Here is a 21,993-nt window from a genome sequence, read left to right on the forward strand (position 1 = left end):
ATAATTTATAAAACTCATATAATACAAGTTTTATTTATGGATAATATATTTATCACACGCTTTAATACACTTATAATATATTGTGTCAAATTCTCACCAAATAAGCATAATATATTTTAAAAGACTTCTAATACATTTATATTGCATGCATAATTCACTTTTAATACATGACAGGTATATCAAAATATTGTTATGTATTGCTATAGATGGTAATAAATAAAAAGTATCGCTAAAATCAATAATTATTTATTAAAAAGTGTTTTCTTTATAAAAAAGTGCGAAGTTTGACATAATCAATGTCACGACTTTAGTGAAAAAAACGTATGAAGTTTGACCTTATCAAGACCACACTTCAGTTAAAAATGTCTGAAGTTTGATATTAAGAGTCCGTTTGGATTGGCTTAAAAAATAACTTTTATGCATGAAGTGTTTTTAGAATTTTAAAGTGCTGAAAGTTATTTTAATAAATAAACAGTTAAGTGTTTGGATAAAGGTGCTTACGTTGAAAATAAGTGTTTGAATTTTAGGGTTAAAAGAATAAAAATGGTAGTTTGGGAATTTAGTTAAAATATAAGGGATATAAAAGTATTTTCAATGGTCAAACAAAATGGCTTTAAGCATTTAGAAAAAAAAAAGTCAGAAATCCTAACTTTTCATTTTTGACTGACTTTAAGAACTTTATGACTTAAAGTTAGTATTAGGCAAACACGTTCAAAAACTAAAAAGAAGCTTATAAGTTGATTTGACCAACTTAAAGCAAGTCAACTTAAAGCTCATTCAAACGGACTCTAACAAGATAACACTTCATTCAAAAAAGTTTGAAATCGACCTTATTAAGCTAGGTCAACTTTTAGGCAAACTTATTCAATGTTTGATCTTTGATAAGACCACACTTCAGATGAAAATTGTTTGAAATTCGTCAAACTTTAGACACGATTTTTTTTTATAACTTTAGTCATGATGTTACAAGTAATTTAAAAAATGAGTATATTTATTAATAAATTAAAAAAATCAACTTGACTATAACTCAAATAGTTAGGGGTGTCAAAATGAGCTCAAATATGGGTAATTCGCCCAACTCATTCAAATTTTTATTGGTCGGGCTCAAGATAATTTGTATTGGTGTAATGTATGTTTTCATATTAAAGGTATTAATTACTATCTATTTTATATCTTTTAGCATTAATCTATTAATTTGTAAATTTCTATTTTTATTTTCTTGATTTGAAATTTAAAATGTGGTTATGAAAGGTAAAGTTATTGAGATTAAGCAGGTCATGATCCAACTCGAAATTTAGCCCAATTAAGCCCAATCTATTTGAGCCCAAAGTAAATTTGTGCGGGTCATGACCCAATTCAATTTTTATTTGAACCCATATTAATATTTTTAATTTTAACCCAACCTGCTCATTTGACACTCCTACGAACAATGGTCCCAAAATCAGGTATTTGTGCACTTCGCCCAAAGAAAAACAATTGGGCTTGCAAAATTGTTAACGCACGTTGTGTTGGGCCTATAGAAGAACCTTAGAGAGGCCCAAACAAACTTTTCTGTACAAGATGACCCGAATTCCATTTCCCCTTCTTTCTCGAAACCCTAACACACTTTTTTTCTCCCTCTAAGATCAAAATCCGATCTCTCTGCTGATTTGTCCGTTCGTTGCGTGTTTATACATAAATTGGTAAGGTTTTATTGATTTTTTAACCGTTTTTTTCCATTATAACTGTGGAAAGTTCATGTTTTTAGCATTTTCGATGATTTTTGTTTATGTTGAATTTCGAATTGTTTGTTTGATTTGTTCATCCGTTTGTATCATTTGTAGAATAGTATGTACTGTTGATTCACTAAATGAAAATATTAATACCAAATTATTGATATTGAAGAACATAGAAGAGATAGAAGAAAGAGTGTAGATGAGAGGTATGAGTAGGCTAGAGTGTATGCAGACCTTACTCTTACGTTGGGAAGTAGAGTGATTGTTCCCGATAGATCCTAGGTGAAAATGCCAACTGAAGCTAACAAACTTTTCCTCCAAAATTAGCTCTCACACACTTGAGCTAATTTTGACCTTAGCCACTAATTTATGCATCAATACCCTCTTGTGGAAGAACACCCGCGTCCTCAAGGGTGGGAGTCTGGAAGTAAAACACTAGTCCACCTGGATCAAATGGAAACTTGTTATCTTCAAGAGTATTTTTGGAACCAACAAATAGAAAACCTAAAAAATGTTATATATCTATCAGCTATAACCTTTGTTCTTTGAGAACTATAAGCAACTTCCTTGATTTGTAGCGTGTGGTACTTTGGGTACCTCCAGCAACGCATGATCTGGATTTTTCTTACTTAGATAAGTATCTTCTGCAATCGTTAGTTCAAGCACCGTACTGACACTCAACATAGGGGTAAAGGTGTAATGGTTGTTGAAGAATAAAAATTGTCGAACCAGTTAGACAATACTACGCCCAAGACGGACTACCTCCAGGGTCATATAGAAATTGAGAGAACTCCACCTTCATAAGTTCTCCAATGTTTTCACCAAGACATCGATGGAGTGCTTGCACTTCATTCTGCAGAAAAGACTCAGTTGTACTCCATCCTCCTGACACTATTAACTCTTTTGTTGCAATCTTAACAGTAGAGTCTAAATTTTGTTGGCTTGAGAATTTATCCACTTCTAAAATCTTGAACTTCACAAGGAATTGGTTAATCCTCCAAATAAATCTTGATTCCCTCAAGGCCATGCTCCATTTCGAATGTGTCACAAATTCACCGAATGCTCAAGCCACTTCTTTTCAATCTCACTTGTGTTGGTCTGGATATCGCCCAAATAATCAGAAAATGCACTCACATCATAACACCATAATCCTCTGGTATAGCAGGAGATCACCACTTCCCTGTAAACAACAATTTTGTGAGGTACTTTTTAAAACACCTTGACTGCATAGTTCATCTCTTTATATTCACAGTAAACACCAAACAACAAATTACTCCACATATTCGGAAAATATTGCAGATTTGTCTGTTCGTTGCGTGTTTCTACATATATTGTTTTTTTAATCTATTTTTGCTATTGAAGTTTTCGGGAAGTTCATGTTTTGGTGGTATTCAATGACCCTTGCTTTTGCTGATTTTTGGACTGTTTAATTTGTTTTATTTGTTCATCTGTTTGTATCATGTGTAAAATAGAGTGTACTAATTCGGTTCTATTAGTTATTTTTTTCCATTGATTAAAATGTTTTGTTTTTATCAAATAGTAGAGTATACAAATCACATTCGTTTTTGTCCATTCTGAACTTTTCTTTCAATATGTTTTGGTGTGGTTCAATTACTGCTTTTGTATCTCTCTGTATTTTTGGTATATTTCGTTTTTTTGTTGCTAAAAGATTTCTGTTTTAGGTAGTTTGTATATATATTGTGATGGGAAGTAGATTGGGAAGAAGAGTTGTAAACTTTGCGAATCTTCCGATTAAACTTCTCATGCCTTCCTCTTTCTCCAACATCACTGAGATCTCCCTCAAAACCATTCCCTCTGCTTCCAAGGTAATGTATCTTAATAATATTTTGCATACTTAGTGTTATCAAAAAACAACAAGAACTACCCTTCAATCTCAAACCAGTTGCATCAGCTATATGAATTATTCTTGAATTTTTATGTATAGATTGAGATAAAAAGGATTTTGGAGTCCCTCTACGGCTTTGAAGTTGAAAAGGTCCAAACCCTTAACATGGATGGAAAGAAGAAGAAGAGAGGTGGGATGTTAATTGCTAAACCAGACTACAAAAAAGCTTATGTTACTCTTAAGAATCCATTGTTTATATCGCCTGACCTTTTCCCTATCCAAGTGATCCAAGAGGAAAAGAAAAATATGAGCAAGAAATCTAAGTCTAGCATTGTTGAGGATGATGAACCTAAGAAGATGCATTGGCTTGACGAGAAGAAAGATGGAAGGAATAGGTCAGATATGAGATTCGGTCGTGGTCGTGACCACCGTGGTGGAGAACGTTTGGATGTTGGCCGCAACCGTGGTGGAGAACGTCGTGATGTTGGCCCTGCAGCGGCAAAGTTCCCTTGGAGCAGTATGAGGTCTTATGCTTCTAGGTAGATTTTTTTTTTTTCCAACTTCTAGGTAAGATTATCTCTCTCTTCGGAATAATTGAATTTGTATCAATGTATGCTTGCATCATTGCCATTGTGTTTAGTACAATTATAATCGGATGTTACTTTTTTAAATTCTAACAAGTTATATGGAGTTCTATGGTTTTTCTTCAAGCAAAATTGATGCATGCTCTTTTGAAAATCATTTTTCTTGAGTGAGGGTTATCAGAAACAATTTCTCTACCTACAGTTGCGAGGATACACCCCACCATCCCCAGTTCTTGCTTAATTAGGAAAAAAAAAAGAGATTCAATCTTTCAAACAAGATGTAGATTGGTGGGCCTCAATCAACTGATCTATGTTCTTTCAGATATGGATGGTTCCAAGCAAACAAATACAAAACGAAACAAATAAACCCTAAAATTCTTATTATGTATTATATATATTTTTTTTAGACTCGCGCTATTTCAAATAATAACATGACATAGTGATAATTTTTCAAACTTTTTTGTAAACTTTACCTAAATCCCATAATGGAAAAGTCTAATTACTATACATTCCTCATTGTACCAAAATTATCCGATTTTCCTTTTTTTTTCGATTTTTCTGATACATTAGTGATGTATCTGATACATCAATTATCTGTAGATTAATTAATGAAGATCATCTATTTATGGATAGTATCTTAATATAAGGTATGGTTGGTTCTTTAAATCAATTACTGATCTAATTAATGAGATTAATTTGATTAAAAAAAATAACGGTTGTGTATATGAAGATTCAAGCAAAAAATCAGAGCATAAATTCAAACCAAATTCGATTTCAATTTTTTTTCCAGTTTTGCTGATACATAAGTTATGTATCTGATACATCAACTTTAGATGTAGAATACTTAATGCATATCAGCTATTTATGGTTAGTATCTTAATGTAAGTTATGATTGGTTATTTAATTGAATCACTGATCTAATTAATGGGATTAATTTGTTAAAAAAAACAACTATTATGTTCATGAAGATTCAAGTCAAAAAACAGAGTATCATCTCGAATGGAAAAAAACAGAGCATCAATTCAAACCGAAGTCGATTTCAATTATTTTTTCAGTTTTGCTGATACATAAGTTATGTATCTGATACATCAACTTTAGTTATAGAATAGTTAATGCACATCAACTATTTATGGATAGAAAATTGAGATAAGGTATGATTGGCTCTTTATATCAATTACTGATCTAATTAATGAGATTAATTGGTTAAAGAAGGCGACAGTTATGTACATGAATTTTAAAGCCAAAAATCAGAGCATCGACTCCAAGGAAAACAACAGAGTATCAATTCAAAGCAAACTCCGTGTTTCATCAATTAATCGATATGAATATTCCGATACTACTGAGACATTCTAGAGTTTGGCAATTCGATGTTAGTTATGAACGATACAAAAGTGATGGAATCGTTGTCGGTGACAATGTATCTTACACAAATCTAAAAGCAGCAATCGCTGCTGAATTGAGTGTGGATGAATCAGAGAAAAATATTGAAATCCGATACATAGTTGAAGGTAACTCGTCGCTAATATATATTCGTAATGATATGGATGTTAATCTTTACATAGAGTTGAAGAAGAAAGAGCATGGTTTCGTAAATTATCCCCTGTGCATATCAAGCTCTGATATAAAAAGATGTGAGATAAAATCATTCGACAGTACATCTGGAGCAATCGTTTGTGCCGAATCAAACGCGAATGAGTCCCACATTTTTGGTTTAGAAGAATCTGGTAATGTCGCAAATTGTTATATAGCAGAATTGGATTTGACGAACTACATAGCTGATACAAATGGTGCGGAAGTGAAGGAGAATCAATTCTATAAGGATAAAGCAACTCTAGTTGACGTAATGGCCAAATACAAAATCAATAATAAATTTAATTTCAAGGTTAAAAAAACCGACAGTAAAAGGTATGCGCATATTCTGCATTTGGAAATTTTGGTTTTGGATATTATCAAACAGTATGTATCAGATACATATGAATGTGTGTATCTGATACATGCTTAAAAAAATATATTTTTTCCTGTCATGATACATCAAAACTCTATTTCTGTAACTCAGTTAAAAAATGATGGTAGTTATACTGTTAAAAAATAATGTTGTCAGTATGTATCAGATTCATATGACTCTGTGTATCAGATGCTTCCATTTTTATTTTTTGTTCATGATACATACTAAGAAGCATGTATCAAGTACATGCTTTGACACACTTTCTATCAGAATGTCACTTTGTTTGGTGATATTATATATGAAAAATATTGGTATGATACATGTCATTTTTTTTTATAAAAATGCAGTTATGTGTTAGTATGCTTTTCAGACGGCTGTTGTTGGAGAATGAAAGCTTCATGTTGGAAAAAATCTGATATATTCAAAGTTAGATATTTCAATAGTGAACATTCATGTGCACTGAGAGATAGGATTTTCAACAAAGTTCATGCTACAAAGGCTTTTGTTAGTGCATTCACAGCACCTAAATTGATTAATCATAAGAGAATTCTCACCCCTAATGATATACGAGAGGATATTAAATCAGCGTATGGAATTAATATTACCTATCAACAGGCATGACGTTCAAAAGAGCATGCTTTGGAGATGTTAAGGGGGAAAACCTGCTGATGGATATAGACAGTTGCATGTATACATATATATGCTAAAAACCATATATCCAAATTCGTACATAAGTATGCACAAGTCATCAACTGATGAGTTTATGTATTTGTTCATAGCGTTAAGGCCCTTGATGAGGGGGTTTCAGTTTTGTCGACCAGTAGTTGTTGTTGACGGTGCGCATCTTGATGGACCTTATAAAGGGACGTTTGTATCAGCTAGCATTCTTGATGGGACAGGTATTACTTTCTGATACTGTTGCTTATTGAATAACAGTGTGTCGTCTCATTTGTCACGTTTGTTGTGAATTTGATGAATTCTAATAACTATTATATCGCTATTGTTGATTTTTTAGGTTGCATATTGCCGTTGGCGTATGGTATTATTGATACAGAAAATGATGCATCATGGACGTGGTTTTTTCAGAATTTCAAGAATGCATTTGGTGAGAGGGACAATATGTGTGTTGTATCAGATAGGAACGAAAGCATAATCAAGAGTGTAAGCATGATATTTCCCAATGTTCCTCATTTTGCATGCATATGACATATATGAAAAAATGTGTGTACTAAATATAGAAGGAGCAAAGATGTACTAAGTGACATTTTCTATTCAATGGCCAAGGCATACCGAAAAGATGAAGTTGTTAAATTAATGGCCAAAGTTGAAGGAATCGATCAACGGGTGGCACAATATTTAAAAAATGCAGGATACGAAAAGTGGTCAAGGGTTCATGCCACTGTCAACAGGGGTAGAATGATGACTTCTAACATCGCAGAATGTATCAATGGATGTCTTGTTGAAGTACGAGAGCTGCCTATAATTAACTTTTTGGAGCAAACGAGAATGTTATTTGGTGCTTGGAACTGCAAAAATAGGGAAATAACATCTTATAAAAAACATACTTTGGGTAGAAAATTCAAAGATATCCTAGTTTCAAACACGATCAAGTGTTCGAGAATGAAGGTACACGACAATTATTTTTAAGTAGATAAGTACTTGATACATAGTTATTTGATACATTAGTTAGTTATAACCTGTGCTAATTATATACTGATACATCATTTCTTATACATCAGTTCTGTTGTTGATACATCAGTTGTGATACATATGTGTGAAGTTTATTTCCTGCAGGTTTTTGATACATCAGTTATGTATAAACTGTGCTAATTAAAGACTAATACATAAATTCTGATACATCATATGTGTGAAGTTTATTTCAGGCAGTTTTTTTGATACATTAGTTAGGTATAACCTGTGCGAATTAAATAATGATACATCAGTTCTGTAATTGATACATACTTTCTGATACATATATGTGAAATTTATTTCTTGCTGGTTGTTGATTCATCAGTTTGGTATAACATGTGCTAATTATATACTGATACATCATTTCTGTAATTGGTACATACTTTCTGATACATATATGTGAAATTTATTTTCTGCTGGTTGTTGATTCATAAGTTATGTATACCATGTGCTAATTAACTAATGAAACATCAATTATGATACATAAGTTCTGATACATATATGTGAAGTTTATTTTCTTCAGGTTGTAGATTAATCATTTATACATAACATGTTCTAAATATATACTGATACATCAGTGTAGATACATTAGTTGTGTAGATGATACATAAGTACTAATAGATATATGTGAAGTTTATTTATTGCAGTTTGTTGCTTCATCATTTAGGTATAGCCTGTTCTAATTATACACTAATATATCAATTCGAATACATCAAATATGTAGTTGATACATAAGTACTGATACATATATGTGAAACTTGCTTCCTGCAGTATGTTGCATCATCATTCAGGTATATCCTGTGATGATTATATACAGACACATCTGTTCTGATATATCATATCTGTATTTGATACATGAGTTTTGATATATATATATATGAAGTTTATTTTCTGCAGTTTGTTGCTTCATCAGTTATATATATCATGTGATAATTATTACCCTTTTACATCAGTTCTGATACATAGTTGTGTATGTGATGCATAAGTACTGATACATATATTTGAAATTTAATTCCTGCAGGTTGTTGCTTCATCAGACTATCTTTATTCTGTTTACGAATTAGGTATAAGATATATTGTGTGTCTAGAAAGAAAAACATGCACTTGTGGTAGATTTCAACTAGACGAGATACCATGTCCATATGCAATTGCAGTGTTGAAGAGCAAGAACATTACTGACCTGCACCCATACTATTCTGATTAGTACAAACTAGAGGCGTTGACAAATACTTATAAATTACCAATGGTTTCAATGCCAGATAAGAAAGATTGGTCTTCTCCGAAGGAAATTTTGGAAGAATTTGTCTTGCCACCAATATACAAAAGGATGCCAGGAAGATCAAAGAAAGGGAGAAAAAAGTTCGCTAGTGAGAAGATAACCAGTAGCACAAATTTTTGTGGACATTGTGGCCACGAAAGCCACAACAGAAAGACTTATAATTTCATTCCTAAATAGATATGATGTTTGTGGTATCTCGGTATACATTCTATTTGAATCATACAATTACAACTATTTTTATATTTTATATTTGAGTTTGACACATAACATAAACATACAAATCTTTTTCAGTTGATATGTATCAAGATTAGTACATTCGATTCTAATACATTAAATATAATATATCGGGATACATAAATAAACAGTTACATTTAAAATGTTTACAATTGGTGAAAAACAAAATTGTACATTCTATTGCTACAATTTTTTTAAAAATAAAATACAGAACGTCCATCGGTTCTCCTTGACTTGGAAAAATGAAATCTCACATGAGTTTATTTTTGGATCGTTATTTTCCCAAATATAAACATTCTTGTCTTTTCGACAACCAGAATTCCACAAGAATTGTGGGTGATACATAAGATATTATTTGATATAGGTTGTAAATGTACCATATGCAGTAAATCTTGATACATGCGAATCTAATACATAAGCAAGATGTATCATAAGCATTAAATCTTGAGACATGGAATTTTTATGCAAAAAATAAATGTATCAGAATCACTAAATATTGAGAAATTATAATCTGATACATGTGCATGATGTATCAGAATCAAAAAATTTTGATGCATGAAAATCTCATACACAAATAATATGTATCAGAATTCGCAAAATATGACACTTATGAATATGATACTTGATACAAGTTTAATACAGTAGAATATGATACATAAACTTTGATTTTATATTCGAGTTTGACACCAGATAAAAACATACAAATCTTTTCAATTGATATATGGAAAGATTATAACATTTCAGTTGCTTACTAATTCTGATACATTACAGTTAATGTATCAGATACATTAAAAGTAGCAGATACATTTAAAATGTTTACTATCACAAAAAATCCTATTGGACATCAATCAGTTCTCCTTGGCTTGGAGAGATATCTCTCCTAGGTTTTTTTGGATCGTCGTTATCGCTAACATAACCATCCATGGCCTTCTGACAATCATATCTCCACAAGAGTGCGGCATATCTTGAACGGAAGAATTCGGCGTTTAGTCCAGTATTTGGAATATAAATTTCATCACTAAGATATTCAGCAAAAATGGCCAGGAAAACTCCACAATCCTGCAAAGAAAGGAATACACAAGTTTTTAAAAAGTAAAATTGACATATTAATGATTTAGGTATACATAATTGTTAATACTCATAAGCTGTCACTTCCCTGTTGTGCAATTTCTTCAACATATTCAACTGCAAATGGGTGATGTGGTTCAAGCATGTTACCGGTTGATTTGTCCTTGTATGAATCAAGAGACGACCAATTAGTACGTTTGTTGTTGTCAAAGAAACCACTGTCTTGCAGGTATATTGGTAGCATTGCTGTTATCTTTTGAATCTCTAGGGAGGGGTTGCTACTTCTTCGTCTAGGAGATGAATCATACACACGTATCAACCTCTTTTTCAACACAACTACCGCAAGAACCCAATAAAAATTCCTGTCGCAGTTTATTGGAATGTATACCTCATCTACCAAATGTCAGGGCAACCCGACTAGTATTGAGAAACCTCTTATTATGTTCTTCACGGATCTCTCGTGATGAGCTGTAACAGTGGCCCTTGCAATATCTTTTTAGGTAGAAATGTCAGGTGGAATGTGATAGTAGCGTGTGTGTGCATATTCGATATAAATTTTGAAAATGCAGTTTGTCGTTGTGTATCGATACTGATTGCTCAACTACATCTTCGATTTCTTCCAAAGGTAGTAAAATATTACATCGATGTGCTGCACATTTTAAGAAAGTATTAGTTATATAACAACAAACATCATGTATCAAATTATGTATGTATCAGATACATTAATCAATGTATGTATCAGATAGTAAGTATGAGTTGTATCACATTCTTTATGATGAAATTTTTACCTCATCGTTCCAGCATCTGTTCGGCTGTCACATTAGGTAGAACCAGTTCTTATCTTCAGGAAATGCCACTACAAAGTCCATTTTTTCAAAACCGAATGAAGAGCACTTAGATCTGTAATGATCCTCCTTCGGTTTCCTGAATGGAAGCTTGTAGTTTAATAACATAACAAATATAATACACAACTTGTATGGATAAAAGTTGTATATATCATACTTACTTGTTGCCATGCGATTTTAGTAGTTCTTTATCTATCCATTGAAAGTAGTCTGTGAAAAGCTCGGATGGGGGATGATAGCATATACCAAAACCTTCAAAAGGGTGTGCCTGATGTATAACAGATGACAATTTTTCCTCACCCTTTTCACTCGACCTAAAGTTTGAAAGATACGGCGATTGTAAGATCTTCGAAGAAATCCTGCTTCTGCGAAATGGTGTCTTCGCATTGTCAGACAATACATTGGGTTTTGATGAAAGAGTGGTTGGTAGCTGGCTATCGCGTAATAGACATTCATCCTGAACTACTTGCTCATGACTAACAACGGTCAATGGCATGGCTGGTAATGAAAGTCCATATATTAGAGTATCTATCACATCCAGAGTTTCGGTCGAAAATGGTGCTGAAGTATTGGATTCCGATGTGCTTGGTTTGATTTTTTCTTTTTCAATCTCCTCAACTTGCTCTTCTACTTTGTCAATTTTATCAACAGCTACTCTTCCATCTTTCTTTCCAGTGTTCTACATGTAATGTATAACGTAATTACAAAACTTATTAATGTTGACTTTATCTCAATAATGTATCTGATACATTACCCTGTAGTGTATCAGAATCAGGAATAAGCTGATCAGTATATGCTCTTTGTGGTTCCATTTGGTGTGCTGATACATCCTTCAATTGTGGTGTAAAAATTAATGTTTTCGGTTCCTACAAATGTGAAAAAAACAATTACTTAATAAAAAACTGGTAATATCATACATTATCTTAAAAAACAATTACTTAATAAAAAAACTAGTGATATCATACATCATCTGCTACAATGTTATGTTCTGATACATCATCCACCTTTTGTATCTTGACGGATGGTTCATCTTCCTGTTAACATAATAACATTTACTTATGATATATATGTACTAAATGTCTAGATATCTATATATTTAAAGAGGTTGAGCTTATACAATATATATATAGCATCAAATTGATCATTAATTTATTTCTGATACATTACCTTTAATGTATCAGAAGAAACCTGCTGATCAAATAATTCTGGAACATCTGATGAAATGTTTTGTTCTAATATATTGTCCACCTATTTTATCATGGTGGATGGTTCAGGTCCCTGAAAACATAATAACATTTACATATGATACATGACAATGAAAAGTATCCAGAAGTTTAAAAGCATAAATATCAAATATTACATGATGTATGTACCTTAATATCTTCCTGGATATTAGATTGATCATTTTGTTGGGGTGGGTCAAATTTATTTGCAAAATTGTGCACCTCCAATCCAGTAGGTGCTTGTTGTTGTTCAACCACATGGAATGTTTGATCAAAATCATCTGTTTTAAGTTGAGATGATGTGCCAGTCATTCGGTTCGCCATACTGTCGATGGCTTTCAAAAGATCAATATGATTTGAATTAATTTTATTCTCCAAACACTTGAACTTCCGGTCAACCTTGATACAGGTATATGAAAAATCAGAATGTATCACCTAATTAAAAGTATATTGTATGTGATACATCTTAAAGTAATAACTTACGTATCTCTTTAGAGACTTCATTATGGACTTCTTCAATGCTTTGAATTGCATATGCATAATTTGATCCGAATGACTGAAAGATTCACCTCCTATCGCTGACTTCGCTGCTGGTACATTATCAGAAGAAACAGGTTTTTCTGATTCATTTGGTGGTATGAAATCCTTATGCATGTTGGCTGTTTCTACTTGAATTGGCTCTTTAATAGGGGAAGTCTTCATTCTTTTGGAAGGAGGTGGAGAAGATGTATCAGCGACATGACTGGATCTTTTTAATAATTCTGTGGGTGGTGTTGTTGAAAAGTCCTCAACTTCGGGGACTTCATGAGGTTTTCTGAAATTGACCTTGGTAGTTGATGTTGAAGCTTCAGGTTTTTGTTGACTGCCATGAATGACAATAGATTCCATTCATGTTGAGATTGGACAATGTTAGAGCATCGATAATGCAAAAAAGATTGATTGCTTGTCAGAAAACAAGTGAATAATTGATACATGTTAATTCTGATACATAAACATGATATATCAGAAACATTAATCCTTCATACATGAGAAACTGATAGAAAAACAACATTATCTGAAGTAGTAGAATCTGATACATAAATGCAGATGTATCATGAGATGTAATTCTTGATACATTATAATTTGATACATAAGATAGAGTTTTCATGAGTTGTAAATATTGATAAATGAGTTTCTGCTAGATATAATTATATGTATCAGATAGGTTATAGCTTGATACATTTTCATTTGATACATAAAGTAGATGTATCAGATACATTATATCTTGATATATTTATATCCTGATACATAAATATATGAGTTGATACATCTACTTTATAAATCAAATTATACTGTATCAAGGTCATGAATATATAATGTATCTTAGATATTATGTATAATGAATCAGTGCATAAACGAATAATCTTCAATGCATGTACCTCACTGAATATGGTAGACATGAAGGTCTCAAATTTTGGCTTCACGGCAACAACACGCCAATTAAGAATTCTGAGAATTTTATTACCCACTCTTACAGCAATTTCAGAGGGCACTTGAGATGCACATTCATATATCCATGCATTCAGAGTGTATGGCATGCCGCCTAGACGATACATTTGTTTGGCATTTGAAAACTCCTGCCGCATTCCTTTTATCAATTTGGAAAATGCTATTTTCCCCATGGGTATTGCTCATACCTACCATCTTCTACCATCTTAAATTCATCAACAAATATAGGTGCATCACCTAGTTGAGAAAAAACAAAAGTGTGGATGAAGTAGAGAATGACCATCTGAACAGCGTCTTCGTTTGTTTTCCATCCTCCAACCAGAAAACGCTCAATGAAACGAGCTTTGTTGACCTCATTTTTGGCACTAGGAAAATATAAAGACAATAATCTGCTTGTTTGGTCATCAGAGTACCGAAAGTCATTGATATTACCGGTACATCGCAAACCAGTAATGATAGCAAAATCATTTATTGTAAATCGTAGTATATTACCCTTCACGTGACGAATGTGCAATTCTTCTTTGTTTTTTTGCTCTACCTCAAGAAGTAAGAGGCATTTGATGATTTGCCCTTGAAAATTGCAGTTTGGCATATCTAAGTAGTGACCAAATATGGATTGCCTAAATAACTTTATACCTTCTTCACCTATTGATGATTTAAAATCATCAAGAAAATTAGCCCTATATGCCGTGCCGAATCTCAATGGGTGGGACGGGATCTTCTTGATGACGTATTTCATTCCGTGCATTGATATGAAAATGGTTAAATATAACTTGAACTTTATACATAAATACGATGTATCATATGTATTAAAATATCTGATACATGAGATGAGATTCTGATATATACAGAAGATGTATCAGAAGCAGTAAGGCTTTATAAATTATAATCTGATACATAAATGTAGATGTATCAGAATTATTAAAACTTGAAATAATAAAAACTGACACTTAAACATGATGTATCAGAAATAGTAAATCTCCAAAAAAATTACATTTGAAAAAGACACTATGTATCAGAAGAGATAGCGCTTGATACAGGATAAGCTGATACATAAATGATATGTATCAGAATTAAAAAACCTTCACAAAATTTTCATTAAAAAAAACCTTAATTGAACCCATACCTTTGGGAGATTAGGGCGTGTTGTAACCCCTTCAATCTTGTTGTCTATTTCTTTGGGTGCATGTTTAACTGTAGCTTTCGACTTCAATTTCTCACGTAGCTTATCCATCATTGCTGGATCGTTATGATGTTTGGATCTAACCTCGTCGTAACCTTTCCAAGATGAATCAGAACCAGGTGAAACAAGAATTCCTTGGTTTTTATCGGACTGTTTGAGACTATGAACGGATTCCATATGTATCATTGAAGGTATGAGATACAAAAACAGAAAGATTTACAGAAGAAAGCAAATGATAATAATTTTAGAAGATTTTTCAAAGATTTACAGAAGAAATCAAACGATACAAATTTTAGGAGAAATCAGATTGAATGAGGATGAAGTGAAATTCCATATAAGGAAAGATTAAAATATACCTTAGTTGAAACCTTGAAATTGATTAACGGTTGAAGATGAGCGAATTAAGTAGAGCAAATTAGGGCGAGGATGTAGGAGGAGGCGTGATGTATCAGTGAGGGAAAGAGAGTTAAAGGAAAAAGAGGGTTTTTGAATTTTTTTTGGTGTAATAGGGAATAAAAGTAAATATAGCATCTTAATATGTATAAAAGGGTAATTTACCCAACTTTTTTCCAACACGCTTTGTATTGGGCCTACCAACAAGCCTAGGCCTGTAGAAGAACTTTAGAAAGGCCCAAATGGAATTTCTTCTACAGGAAGTCGTCGAGACGTTGACTCGAAGTACTATATAAAGTTATAAACACCCCCGCGTTCGAAAAAACAAACAGCCCTAGCTAGAAATTCTTCTCCAATCCCCTTTTTGTTCTCAAACCCTAACACACTTCTATCTTCTCTCCCGATCAAAAATCTTCTCATCAATGGAGGTTCTCTCTTAAAACCTGAAAAATCTTCGTAATTACTCATTTTCCTCTCCTTTATTTCTCTACATATCCAGCGGAAAGTTGCAGATTTCTACGTTCGTTGCGTGTTTCTACATATATTGGTAAGATTTTGTTGTTTCCTTTAGCGGTTATTGCTTTTTTTTTGGATTGTTTGTTTGATTTGTGATATTGTCAAAGAAAGGCCCAAAATTGCAGATTTGTCTGTTCGTTGTGTGTTTCGACATAAATTGGTATGATTTTATTGTTTTTAATCGTTTTTTTGAGATTGTAGCTGCAGAAAGTTCGTGTTTTAGCGGTATTCAATGACTTTTGTTTTTTGCTGGTTGTTTGAATTGTTTGTTGGATTTGTTCATCTATTTGTATCATGTGTAAAATATATCGTACTATTGATTCGCTTTATACGATGCTTTTTTATTACTTCATGTTTTATGCCAAAAAGGACTAAAAGTTGCAGATTTGTCTGTTCATTGTGTGTTTCGACATATATTGGTAAGGTTTTGTTGTTATTTAATCGTTTTTTTGGCTATTGTAGCTGCGGAAAGTTCATGTTTGGCTGTTTTTTGTTTTTGATGTATTTTGAATTGTTTGTTTGATCTGTTCATCTGTTTGTATCATGTGTAAAATAGATTGTACTGTTGATTCTATTAATGAATATACATGATGCTTTTGTGTTACTTAACGCGTTATTGCCAAAAAATGTCTTAACTTTCTATTTTATAGTGTTTTTTGTACTTTGAAATGATTTAATTACCTTAGCTTTGCTTGTTTTTTTATTTACTTTTTGATTTCGTTCAAATTTTATGGAGATCTGTTCTGAAAAGTGAAAACATAAAGTTTTTGATCTTGTCGACGTATAACCTTTTTTCCCCATTGATTGACCTATTTTTTGCTTTTATCAAATAGTTGAGTATACAATGTGTTCGTTTTTGTCCACTTTTAACCTTTTCTTTCAATATTTTATATGTTTTGGGTTGATTTAGTTACTACTTTTCATCTCTCTGTATCACCTGTTGGAAGTTTGCATCAGTGTTTGTGTAGCTCTGTCACACTGTATATGTATGGAGTTCCAATTTTTTTTGGTTTTGATCTCATTTATCTGGTTGTGAGAATTGTGGAGGATGTGGGCTAGTTGTTTTTGCTATGGATTACCTTTCTTGTGTTATTACTCGTGTTTTGGTTGTTGAAATTGCTATTTTAGCAATAAAGATCCTGTTATGGTGCGACACAATGTTGGTTTTTACTTGGTTATTTGTTTGGTACTCGTGAGCAGAGGACATACCTTTCTTCCATTTGTTTAGAACCAAATGAGATTTGTTTTGTTCAAATGGGAGCTAGTTATTTTAATAACAGATTGTGTAATGCTTGGGATCCAATTATCATTTCTGTGCTATTGGAAATTTTCATCTTTTTTTCCTGGCAAATATTTCACGTGGACACAGCCATATGTCTATTTGCTGCTACTTTCTATAGACATTTTCTAGAACATTTTTTTTCGTACTGGATTTTTTCTCGCTAATTTTTTTTTAAAAAACATGATTTTGACAATCATTGTTAATGTGCTTTGTTTCCTTTCTTACAGAAAGGATTTAGCTGAAGTTTTCCCGGTCTGCTTACGTCATCATGGCTTCGCTGGATATGACCCTGGATGATATGATAAAAAGTAGGAGAAATACCGATAGGGGTGGTAGGGGTCAAGGCAGGGCCCGACGTGGAAGAGGGGCAGGGGGATCATTTAGAGGTGGATCATTTAGAGGTGGAAGGACAACAGGAGCTCCTCGTAGAGGGCCACTTGGTGTTAATGCTCGGCCATCAACCTACACCATTGCCAAGGCAAGCTCAAAACTATTGGAAATCTTATGATTTCATAGACACATCTGATATGCTTAATGAACCCAACTGAAGGTTCTTTGCTTTTGTTTAGTTGACGTACAAGCGAGTCTTGATTTTTTTGGTTCCAAGGAGAAGTCCACTTTGGTTCAGCCATAATAAGCTGTTCAACTGTAGTGCAATTGTTGATGATCTTTGAACTTTCTCCTTACTCGAGGATTTCTGATGGATTTTGATTTAAGTGGGAGATTCAGGTGGCCCAGTTCTGGCAAATCACTTCTTTGTAGCATGCTTCTTGGGAGATTCATTAACTGAAAATTTAAGAGCCTTCTCACCATTTAAACACCCCTAACCCGTAAATGTATAGAGGGATCTCTCTTAACCATCTGTTATCCTTATTGTCTAGTAGCAATCGCTCTAGTTTCTCATTATTGGTTTAAAGAGAGAGTTTGTGGCTGTCTTCAATGCTACTTGTATTTTGTGGAACTGCTAAGGGACAAGATCTTCTGTTACCATCGCATGTCAAGGCCTTTCTGCAAAGGTGGCTTCATTTGAACATCAGAACTGGAGCTCTTACCTTTTTGCTCAAGTACATGATGTGCAGTGGATCAAATCCTTTAACTCCCATCTACACTTAATTCTGCATCGTTGACTTCTCTTTTGCTATTAGATTGCATTTTTTGAGCAATTCAACTTAACTGGAAACTACTTCTAGTGTGACGGAATTTGATGAATTGATCTACTGTCGAAGAATGGTGAATTTATCTTTTTGTTTGGTAGCATGCTGACTTTTACTTTCAAACCTGTTAATCTTTCCGGCATGCTTGCTTCAGACTTTCCGCAGAACCAAGAATTTGCCATGGCAGAATGGTTTGTTTGAAGATAGCCTTAGAGCTGCAGGACTGTCATCAGTATTGGAGAGTGGCACAAAGCTATATGTTTCCAATTTGGACATTGGAGTGACTAATGAAGATATAAGGGTACACCTTGAGCTTGTCTTTTCACATTATACACTACTTTGCATATATGTCTTCAAAGATTTGTTAAAACCAGGCTTGAAACACAGGAACTCTTTTCGGAGATGGGAGAACTAGTACGATTTGCAATCCACTATGACAAAAATGGACGTCCAAGTGTAAGTTATTCTGCCCTTCATTTTGAATTATAATGTTTTCAAGATCTTTTTACTTGCTAAGTTGCTATATGTTCATTATTAATACAAATGAATCTGCTTATTTGCTGTTTGAAGATAACAACACTATAAGAATTTGTGTATATTGTTATTTAATGTGGAAGATTGAAATATGATTAAATCATAACAAGATGAGAGGAGGAGAATGAAAAGGAAGAATATCACCAGCAGTTCTCTGCTGATGTTCAAAGAAAGTTAAAGTTGTGCAAAGTTTGGCATGGCTGCGAAAGGCATAGAGAATAGTTCTCACTGTAAGATATCAATTTCGAACCCTGCGCCACTGGTTCTCGGGAGATTTGGTTTAAAAAAATTGATATAATAGAAGACCTATAGTTAATAGCTATCTTCTGTCTCTGTAAATTTTATGCACCTTTTGTCTCCTGTTATTTGTTCCAAGACCTTCAGTTGTGGATTAATTGAATACACTAATTACTAAGTCGCATGCTGCTGGTTTACTCTTGGTAGGTCTTGCATTGTTATATTGTCTCTGCAGAAAATAAATAAGCACTATCTCAATAGTACCACATAATCTCACATATGGATTTGCAGCAGTAAGCTATTTGGTAGTAGCATTTGTCTGTAAAAATTTGTCTTAAGTTCATAGCAGTAAGCTATTTGGTAGTAGCATTTGTCTCTAGTATTGTATGAAATCACATTAACTAGTCGAAATCAAGATTAGAAGACCCATGAAAAATGTATTCTCTAATTAACTTGGTAGTATTTAATCATAGTAAATAAGGGGGTTTGAAGGTATCCCAAAGGCTGTCAAATTGATTATGGATATAATTGCAAGCGTTTTTGACAAAGTGGGTTATTGAAAATGGCCTACAAGTCCCTGTCACTGGTTTTCGAGAAAGTGCTGCACTCTACCCTTCAATATATGTGTTTGACATTTATTTTTGAAGCCTTTTTTATTCTTGATATGATAGTGTCAAACCAATTTTTTATCCTTTTTCGTTATCATGTAGTAGTATTTAGAAAAGAAAAGAAAGATATTAAAGTCTAGCATCTAGAAGCATGTCAGTAGTTGGTCCAGATATCTGTATTTGTTGCTTTGGTTCTTTTGCTTATGAGTTCAGCAAATTTCTTTTCGATATTTGAAGGTGCCAGTCTATATGGTTTTTTAGATTTGTCCTTAACTGTAAAGTTGATCTTATCTTAACTTTCAGGGCGCTGCTGAGGTGGTCTTTGCCAGAAGAAGTGATGCATTCCAAGCTCTTAAAAGATATAACAATGTGCAGTTAGATGGGAAGCCTATGAAGATTGAAATAATTGGTTCCAACCCAGAAATTCCTTTGTCAGCTCGTGTAAATGTAGTTGGAGGAACCAACCGGAGGAGGACTGTTTTCATGACGTATGTCAATCTATTAACCATCTCTTTCTTTGGCCTGAGAATTTTGTTGTTTCATGTTTGTGTATGTTTGAATGTGCTTATCTTGTGCTCTTACATACTCAAAAGTTCTTTCTGTATTAGCATCATACTTTTTTCTTGACCAAGTCTCATTCGATGGATGTACTGTTATTATAGTAGTGTGTAATAGATTCTAGAGTCTACTCCAATTGATTTGTTCTATATCAGCCTCAGGGTCTGAGGTGGATCAGGGGCATCTATTTCAATCTTTGTTATCCCTTTGTTAGGACTGCAAGGCCATTTGTTTTGCTTGTTTTAGATTGTGTAGGTGTTCTATCCTTTGGACTGCAAAGGTTTTGTGAAATGCTTTTCTTTCTTTGACATTTGAATTTGTACTTCGATTTCTGCAGGCCGGGTGGTCCAGCTCGTGGAAGAGGGGGTGCTACTAGTCGTGGCTCTAGGTAAATTTCTGATGCGGTTTTACTTGGTAGATGAGCTTGTGTCCCTATTATGAAGTCAAAAATACATGTATTTTTCTTAAAACATTAAAAAACGAAGGCTTAAGTGACTAATTGAGAGATAAATAACATTATCCTTCATATACTAAAATAATGTAGGTGATGCCATCTTTTGCACTACCAAGTTAAAACTGAAAGCTAAATACGCGTATAAATACAATAGAGATGTTCAGTGTGAGCTGCTTTTCATGGTTGCATGTTTATAACCTGGATTTTATTTTTCTATACAGTCAAAGGGGCCGTGGAGGGTTGAGGAATGCACCTGGGCGTGGTCGAGGTGGCGGTCGTGGTTGGGGTAGAGGTCGTGGCCGTGGTGGTAGGGGAAGTAACAGAGGTGCTGATAAGTCAGCTGAGGATCTTGACAAGGAGCTGGACAGCTACCATGCCAACGCTGATGCTATGCAAACTTAGTTGTGAAACTGCTAAACTTGTGACTCAACTAGAAGAGCCGATCATGTCTACTATCTCTGTGGATCCCATCACCAACTCATGTTTTCCAGTTGTAGTTTCTTACCGTTTATGATTGTACGATGTAGGTTTGATGAAGCTTTTTAATACCTAATGAATGATGAATGGTAAATAGAGTGGTTTAAGTGTGTTTCAAACTTCCTTTGCAATTGTAGTCATCCATGAATTATGCTTTAAGGTAATTAGATTGATCGATTGTACCCCCACCCAATTGAGGATATGAAGAGAATTGAATGAGCATAGCGTGAACTCTTATTGAAAGCACTTTTATACCTTGGTACAGTATATCATTATATCGTTTCTAAAGCCGCCTAGAGTTTATGTAATTATTTATCGTATTTTTTCTTTACATGCTTCTTAAGAAAACACCCTTTATTGAATATTTTTATTCTGTAATTGTCATTTCCCCATAAGTGTGATGTATGTAGTCTTTGAGAACAATTACCATCAAGGGTAGAACTGGACATCTAAAAATTTATGTAAAAGCTACTGAATTCTTGTGACACCAATTTCGCTTTGGATCCACCCTGGCTGAATTCTAATTATTTCATAGGTTGGATTGAGAGTTAAAGATAGCAATGCCTTTATTTATTTTTGTAACGTGTAAGTTGGACAGTTCTTAATGTTAAATAATCACTCTTGAATTTCTAAATTTTCCATGTGAGATACAATGGCAATTGCTTTTTGGATACTCTGTTG

At 33.4% G+C, this 21,993-nt stretch overlaps 3 protein-coding genes across 5 annotated transcripts; 2 read left to right on the forward strand and 1 right to left on the reverse strand.

Moving 5' to 3' along the window:
• Positions 1-1,548: 1,548 nt before the first annotated feature.
• LOC129897083 (uncharacterized) lies at positions 1,549-4,277 on the forward strand. Of its 2 annotated transcripts, none has more exons than XM_055973007.1 (3): positions 1,549-1,682; positions 3,398-3,541; positions 3,661-4,277. In XM_055973007.1, the coding sequence occupies exons 2-3, from the start codon at positions 3,419-3,421 to the stop codon at positions 4,102-4,104; spliced, it is 567 nt and encodes a 188-aa protein (XP_055828982.1). In that variant the 5' UTR covers positions 1,549-1,682; positions 3,398-3,418; the 3' UTR covers positions 4,105-4,277. The 2 variants fall into 2 exon arrangements, with proteins under 2 accessions (XP_055828982.1, XP_055828983.1); XM_055973008.1 differs by having other exon boundaries at positions 1,550-1,682; positions 3,402-3,541.
• Positions 4,278-10,126: 5,849 nt separating this feature from the next.
• LOC129885050 (uncharacterized) lies at positions 10,127-14,089 on the reverse strand. Its single transcript, XM_055959278.1, has 11 exons — positions 13,847-14,089; positions 13,454-13,461; positions 12,912-13,290; positions 12,579-12,827; positions 12,373-12,453; positions 12,171-12,239; positions 11,955-12,071; positions 11,367-11,884; positions 11,192-11,284; positions 10,470-10,722; positions 10,127-10,351 (listed from the first exon to the last, which is right to left on the reverse strand). Exons 1-11 carry the CDS (start codon positions 14,087-14,089, stop codon positions 10,127-10,129), a joined length of 2,235 nt encoding a protein of 744 aa, XP_055815253.1.
• Positions 14,090-15,806: 1,717 nt separating this feature from the next.
• On the forward strand, positions 15,807-21,536 carry LOC129897109 (THO complex subunit 4D-like). 2 transcript variants are annotated; one of them, XM_055973009.1, is made up of 7 exons: positions 15,807-16,039; positions 17,518-17,768; positions 18,599-18,745; positions 18,832-18,900; positions 20,127-20,311; positions 20,719-20,769; positions 21,057-21,536. In XM_055973009.1, exons 2-7 carry the CDS (start codon positions 17,559-17,561, stop codon positions 21,235-21,237), a joined length of 843 nt encoding a protein of 280 aa, XP_055828984.1. In that variant the 5' UTR covers positions 15,807-16,039; positions 17,518-17,558; the 3' UTR covers positions 21,238-21,536. The 2 variants fall into 2 exon arrangements, with proteins under 2 accessions (XP_055828984.1, XP_055828985.1); XM_055973010.1 differs by lacking the exons at positions 15,807-16,039; positions 17,518-17,768 and adding an exon at positions 18,313-18,520.
• The last annotated feature ends 457 nt before the right edge of the window (positions 21,537-21,993 follow it).

Source organism: Solanum dulcamara, chromosome 1, assembly GCF_947179165.1.
Source record: "Solanum dulcamara chromosome 1, daSolDulc1.2, whole genome shotgun sequence".
Taxonomy (NCBI): domain Eukaryota; kingdom Viridiplantae; phylum Streptophyta; class Magnoliopsida; order Solanales; family Solanaceae; genus Solanum; species Solanum dulcamara.